We start from the raw sequence: 7,764 nt of genomic DNA, 5'->3' as shown, positions 1-7,764 counted from the left end.
ATTTTTGCTCTTTTTTTACGACGTGAGCAGTACTGAAATAAGAGGGGGGAAAAAACATCTTGTTTTCAGTCCACATATTTCATGTCAAATTCAAGGAAATATAAGTTTGGAAAAAACATGTTTTAGAGTAATTATAATGATTGCATTATAAAATGTGTAGTCTATAGAAATACTATTGGTCCAATGATCCCAAACAAGATCATAAAAGACCAGCTTATACTGTTACTGTGCATCCCACTCATATAGTATAAAGAGATCTTCTTCTTTCGTGTAACGTCAGAGGTCCAACTCTGTGTCGTGGAGCCACACATCTCTGGTCCCAGGTCAAAGAGGCTGGCTTCCGAGGGTGGTCTGTATAAGGGGCAGGTGTAGATGATATGGTCGGCGGTATATCCCACTACTGACACAGCATTTTAAAGCATTACAAATGTTAATGTTTTTGCCATTGCTGACTTTTTTATTTCAATCAAATTCAACTTCAGTCTATTAACACGTTTTTTTTCTCTCTCTCTCTCTCTTCTATGTTGTTTTTTTCTCTTCTGTTTGTAGCCTTTTAGTAAATGTGCTCTTGTACTGTTGCTTGCTTTCTGTATGGGGACTACGAATGGAAACTGGCATTCTTGCTAAATCTGGTGTATTTACACAGCATTCAGTTCAGTTCAGTTCAGTTCAGTTTTATTTGCAGAATGGTAATTCGAAATAATGGTAATGTAATGTTGTCCTTAGATATACACTCATACATAAAGCATACATATAAATAAGCATATAAGCATACATATACAGTTACTTACATACACAACAATATACATAGTGGAATACATATACAGCTCATTCCACAGAGTGACCCCGTAAGACGAGATGCTCCTCGTTTTCAAGTTTGTACGCATCACAGGTTTTTTGAAGTTCAGTGGTCCTCTTCAGAAATGTGTCTTGTACATTTACCGGTAATTGGTTATATCTTGCTTTGTACATAATTTGTAGAATTGACCATATCAGTGAACTTCAGAAGGTGTGATTGTAAAAACAGTGGGTGTGTGTGGTCCCGGTATCCTACATTGTTTATTACACTTAGTGCTCTCTTTCGTAGTATAATCAGTGGATTTATGGTAGATTGGTAGGTGTTTCCCCATACCTCAGAGCAGTAGTTCAGGTAGGGTAGGATCATTTATGGTAGATTGGTAGGTGTTTCCCCATACCTCAGAGCAGTGGTTCAGGTAGGGTAGGATCATTTATGGTAGATTGGTAGGTGTTTCCCCATACCTCAGAGCAGTGGTTCAGGTAGGGTAGGATCATTTATGGTAGATTGGTAGGTGTTTCCCCATACCTCAGAGCAGTGGTTCAGGTAGGGTAGGATCATTTATGGTAGATTGGTAGGTGTTTCCCCATACCTCAGAGCAGTGGTTCAGGTAGGGTAGGATCATTTATGGTAGATTGGTAGGTGTTTCCCCATACCTCAGAGCAGTGGTTCAGGTAGGGTAGGATCATTGTGCAGTACAGCGTGTGCAATGAGCTGGGGCTGAGTAGGTGTTTTACCCTATTTATGACCGAGATGCTCTTTTTCCATCTTGTTCCCCACATATTCTATATGGGGTTTCCAGCAGAGTCTATGGTCTAGAATCACTCCCAATAATTTGTTTTCATATACTCTTTCTATTTTACTATTATCTATAATCAACTGGATATCTGTTTGTATCTGGCGGTTTCCGAATACCATACATTTTGTTTTACTTAGATTTAAGGATAATTTATTTCTATCAAACCAGAGTTTGTATTTATTCATTTCTGCTGTTAACACTATCATGAGCTGCTGGATGTCCTCCCCTGTACAGAACATGTTCATTGTATGTGTGGTGTTCATTAATTAATATGAGCTGTCCCTCCCAAATAAACATAAAAATCACAAGATATAAAAGGTATAAAAGAGTGGCTGAAATTATATTGTGCAAGATTCCCAGAATATTGCAGTTTCTTTTTAAATAAATAGTAAAAGTGAAAGTAAGGAAAGTGACAGCTCGCCAAATTTCAGGTTGACAAATCCCTTATGAAACTGTTCTACAGTGCCTTTATTGAGTCAGTTATCTCCTTCTCCATCATTTGTTGGTATGGAAACCTAAATGTAAAGGACAAAAACCACCTTGGTAGGATTGTGAGAACGGCCTCAAAGATTGCCGGAGTTAATTTCAGTAGTCTAGACCAAGTATTTAAAAATCAGGTGCTTAAGAAAGCCAAGTCCATTTTTACGGACAACTCCCAGATTCCCCTCAGCTCTGAGTTCAAGCTGCTTCCCTCTGGCATTCGCCTAAAAGTTCCAGGGGCCAAAAGCAACAGGTATAAGTTCTCCTTCGTGCCTGTAGCTATCAAGGCTCTAAATGTCGATAGGAGGAGATAAATTGTATCTGTATTAATAGTTTTATTTTTATTTTTATACAACTTTCTGGAAAAGTTATGAATTATATTGTTACACTGATACCTTGAACTGCCATCCTGTTTTAAATGTTCTATGTGTACTATGTGCCTTTGCTGTGTTTTTGTGTTTCCTGTTACCTGCCTGTGTTATGCCTTGCTGTAAACCAAATCGCCCCACGGGGACAAACTAATAAATGAACCTGAACCTGAACCTGAACCTGCTCAATACCCCCTCATGCATTCTTTGGTTCCAACGTGTCTGTGAGAGTCTGAGACCTTCTGAATACACTTAATGTTGCTCTGCCAGTGCCTTGTCTCTGAGGTACTTTTCCAGACATTGGATAGCGATGACATCTGTGTCTACATCAAACTTATTGGCAAAAAGGTGATGTTGCTGAATGATCCACTGCAGATCCCCAGCACCATATACACATACTGCCCTCTGATGTGAGCCATGACACTTTGGGTACACAGCCTCCAGTTTACCCTGAGGCCCTTCATGCCACTCCCACTTCACTAGCCGTGCAATAGAATTGACATCCGTTGTATCATACTTGGAATTTGGCCACACTGAGCCAGGAACAGTAGGGATGCGCTGGATGGTGGCCCAGAGAAACTCATCAGGACTGTACGTGTCTTTTGCCCAAGTGATCAGTTCCTGTATGCGGTTGTCCTCCAATACACTGCGGACATAGCCCCGGCTAACCACGATGTAGGCATTTCCCGAGAAGATGGGCAGATCAAAAGGTGGTGGACTCTTAGCCTGCTCCGTTTTCTGAAATGAGTATGAGATAGAAAAAATAAATTAGTATTTTGCATCTTATAATTGAAAGCAATCTAAAAGGAATATATTATATTTATAGCAATGCTTAACATAGAACTACCTTGCTGCACATTTCAACACAACAATAACAAACAATACAATCTTACATCAACCCAGCAAAAACAAAAACACAATTTAGGGGGAAAGCATAATAACAAAAAGAAAACTATTCATATATTCATATGAATGATTACCATGATCACTCCATCTACTATCTGATGAACTGACTTCACCCTCTCCTTCTTCCCATCAGAAATTTGCTCTGACTCCATGCTGTTTCTGCCTTTCAGAACCTGCAAGTTCCTCACAATTTCTAAGTTAGTTTTCAGAGGGAAATCCTGACCACACAGGTTGAGGAAATACTTCCATGTTGTGCTAACGTTGTAGAGATCGGCCATGCAGTTGAGATCAGCCTGAACGCGTGGCCATGCAGCGTAGACTACACTCACTGGCTGGCTGACCATGAAGACATTAGGGAAACAAGAAGAGATACCTGAAACAGCAGCAATGACTGAGGCCTCTGCCTTCTTGTCAACATGGATGCAGTAAACATTCTGAGGGGCGTAGATGGCTCGCAGCAGATGCTCAAAGTTCTGCACCTATGTGAATAGAAATCACACCCATGTGAAGTGAGGGGCGCTCTTATCATCGTACATCATCATACATCATCTCATTCCGGCCAATCAGAATTTGCGTCCTCACCTTCGTCTTCAATGTTTGTGTTATAGGACAAAGTTCTCCTCCAGCAGTGTGCCTGCTGGAGGAGATTGCACTCCACTGAGCGGGTCTAGTTCAAAATTAATTTAATTGAAAGCAGTTAATCTTTAAAAAATATTTTATTTTTATTTGTTTCGAAAATACCTTATGGTGGAGAACAATAGAAAATGCCAGTGGAAAGTCCTCCTCTTCTTGGCTCAGTGGGAACATCAAATACTTCCTGCTTAACTTGAACTCCCTGTAAAAATATATTGCAACTATTACAATTAGGGATGCACCGAAATTGAAATTCTTGGCCGAAACCGAATACCGAATATAGGAAACAGTTGGCCGAAAACCGAATACCGAATATCCGAATATGATTAATATTATACATCTTTTTTCCTACCATTGCTGTCATGCCGTACCTTAAAGCTACCTGATTTATTTAAAATAAATGATTATGGCAAAACTTAACTTAAAAAAGAATCACTATTATGGGTCCATAAAACATTTATTCAGCCCTTTTGAATGCATTAATTGCATACACTATTCGGTGATATATTTTCTGCCTATTCGGGCCGAAACCGAACATTTTCTGCGGCTGAATATTCGGGGCATCACTAGTTAAAATAGTATGTTTATACAGAGTAAGTACAGAATAAATAATCTCTCAATCACCGGGTAATGACTGTGACACAGTCCTGTATCTGAAAGGTCAGAAATGCAGTCCTTGCAACCACAATGTTTCCAGCCAGACAGGTCTGATTTAGATTTAGATTTAGATTTAGAAAGCTTTTGCCTATAATGCCATGTTGAAAGTGGTTATCACTTAACATACCTACACCCGCACAGTATCATTGGTATGAAGTGTAACTGAATATCGCTGTTTTAGTATCCTCACTTAACCCATTAACCTGAGTTTGATTCTACAAATGTTATATTATGGTTATGGCAAAACGTAACTTAAATAATAATCACTATTATGGATCCATAAAACATTTATTCAGCTCTTTGAATGCATTAATTGCATACACTATTCGGTGATATATTTTCTGCCTATTTGGGCCGAAACCGAATAGGCCGAAAATGCATATTTAGCCATTTTCTGCCGAATATTTTCTGCGGCCGAATATTCGGTGCATCACTAATTACAATTATCAAATAGTCTAGTACCCGATTATAATAACCAGATTTTTAGGATATTTCCATTGAAAAGAAAAACAATAGGGTACTTTATACTTTTAGTAAGGTACATTTTCATCATACCAATACCAATACTTTTGTAGGCAGGCGTATTTTAATCAACATTTAGAATTCCAGAGTTTTACTTGTAACAGAGTATTTCTACATTGCAGTAGGATATTGATACCTTTAAAAATATTAGCCTACTTTCTCCACCACTGCTTTTGTTTTACATTTACAGTAACAGAATCTCACCTGCAGTCCTGGGTGGCATTGATATAATACTCATCAGAGATCTGGACAGTCCTCTTGAAGTCTTTAGTGATTGTCAGTAGCTTGGCCTCCTGCAGTGTGTCATTATCTCCTTGCAGGATTGCAGAGCAGTAAGGGTTATCTTCATGGTTCCCATCAACAGCTGTAGGCCTATATACCAACCAACTAGACCTAGAACTGTGTTTGTAGATAGTATCCCAGTCCGCCTCTGATGTGCCATGCATTACAAGAAAACATAATGATCCCAGAATGACAGAGAAAAATAGCCAGCGGAGGCGGCAATTACGCCGTAGTAGCTTTGTAATAATGTATGCCATTTAAGGGGGGAAAAGGGGCTCCTACTGCTTGAACATGGCAGGGCTGAAGGCTGTTTGCTCAAGTGTAGAATCTTCAATGATTTCCTAGGCTATAGTTCAAGGAAGTTTCTTTCATTAAATAGAAGGCTAAAATAGAAGGCAGGATAACCAATGTATGACCACAGGTCCACAGCCAATCACACAATAGAAATTGCCAGTGGAAAGTCCCCCTCTTCTTCGCTCAGTGGGAACATCAAATATTTCCTGCTTAACTTGAACACCCTGTAAAAATATATTTGCAACTATTACAATTCATTGGTCTAAATGGGTTAAGTGATCGTTGACAAAATGACAAAACCGCCCATGCTTTAGTTTTCTGCTAATGTTTAGTTAACTAGAAAATAGGGATGCACCGAAATTGAAATTCTTGGCCGAAACCGAATACCGAATATAGGAAACAGTTGGCCGAAAACCGAATACCGAATATCCGAATATGATTAATATTATACATCTTTTTTCCTACCATTGCTGTCATGCTGTACCTTAAAGCTACCTGATTTATTTAAAATAAATGATTATGGCAAAACTTAACTTAAAAAATAATCACTATTATGGGTCCATAAAACATTTATTCAGCCCTTTTGAATGCATTAATTGCATACACTATTCGGTGATATATTTTCTGCCTATTCGGGCCGAAACCGAACATTTTCTGCGGCTGAATATTCGGGGCATCACTAGTTAAAATAGTATGTTTATACAGAGTAAGTACAGAATAAATAATCTCTCAATCACCGGGTAATGACTGTGACACAGTCCTGTATCTGAAAGGTCAGAAATGCAGTCCTTGCAACCACAATGTTTCCAGCCAGACAGGTCTGATTTAGATTTAGATTTAGATTTAGAAAGCTTTTGCCTATAATGCCATGTTGAAAGTGGTTATCACTTAACATACCTACACCCGCACAGCATTGGTATGAAGTGTAACTGAATATCGCTGTTTTAGTATCCTCACTTAACCTGAGTTTGATTCTACAAATGTTATATTATGGTTATGGCAAAACTTAACTTAAATAATAATCACTATTATGGATCCATAAAACATTTATTCAGCTCTTTGAATGCATTAATTGCATACACTATTCGGTGATATATTTTCTGCCTATTTGGGCCGAAACCGAATAGGCCGAAAATGCATATTTAGCCATTTTCTGCCGAATATTTTCTGCGGACGAATATTCGGTGCATCACTACTAGAGAATTTGCAATTTAAAAAAATTGCAGAGTGTGGTTGCCGCAGTGGCTTACATATGCCCCTCCCACTAATATTGCCAGCCAATTACAATGTCGCGTCACCACTGTGATCATGCTTAAGTAAAATCATATGATTTTGATTTTACGACCTACGGTTCAAGAGTTATAAGCCAAAAGGTAAAGTGGGCTGTTATAGCGCCACCATAAGGCCGACCGATAAAATTTTTGTGTTAAATAATTTTAGGGATAATGTTGAATTATCCCTAAAAGTTTTGTAACTATAGTGATTACAGTCTCCGAGGAAAAAATACTTGAATGTGATTTTTTGCCTTTTCCCATTCATGTCAATGAGGAAATTTAATTCACTAATAAATTAATTGTGGCATTTTTTGTAAAATAGGCCCCTCCCACTAACTTTGGAAGACGATTACGGCCGAACGATACAGAAGATCTAAATTCTGGGATAGGTCCCGAGATCATGTGTACTGATTTTTGTGAGATTTGGTCAAAATCTGTAGGAGGAGGAGCAAAAACTGTGTTTTGAACAAAATTCAAAATGGCGGGAAATCTATCTAGACGCAAATGGGCGTAACCTATATGGGGAGATGCGTCATGACCCAAGGAATCCAGGGGAAAAAACATTTTGATTTTACCTACGGTTCAAGAGTTATACCCAGAAATGTAAAGTTGGCTGTTATAGCGCCACCATGAGGCCGACCGATATAGTTCTAAGGTAATTAATTTTAGTAATTATTATGAATCTCTCCTCCAAGTCTTGTAAGTATAGCCCTTACGGTCTCAGAGGAAAAAATACTTGAAAGTGAGTTTTTG

General features: G+C 38.6%; 1 protein-coding gene across 1 annotated transcript; it reads right to left on the bottom strand.

The window, feature by feature from the left end:
• Positions 1 to 2,695: 2,695 nt before the first annotated feature.
• Positions 2,696 to 5,607, bottom strand: LOC310871683 (beta-1,3-galactosyl-O-glycosyl-glycoprotein beta-1,6-N-acetylglucosaminyltransferase-like; the record flags this gene model as incomplete). The annotated part of the gene is made up of 4 exons (XM_083783323.1): positions 2,696 to 3,181; positions 3,424 to 3,828; positions 4,091 to 4,184; positions 5,366 to 5,607. The coding sequence occupies 4 exons, from the start codon at positions 5,605 to 5,607 to the stop codon at positions 2,696 to 2,698; spliced, it is 1,227 nt and encodes a 408-aa protein (XP_083639449.1).
• Between the last annotated feature and the right edge of the window lie 2,157 nt (positions 5,608 to 7,764).

The sequence above is a fragment of the Protomyctophum parallelum genome, assembly GCF_964188405.1.
Source record: "Protomyctophum parallelum genome assembly, chromosome: 15".
Lineage (NCBI taxonomy): Eukaryota > Metazoa > Chordata > Actinopteri > Myctophiformes > Myctophidae > Protomyctophum > Protomyctophum parallelum.
Note: the sequence above shows the minus strand (reverse complement) of the source record. Positions and strands in the feature narration are given on the sequence as shown.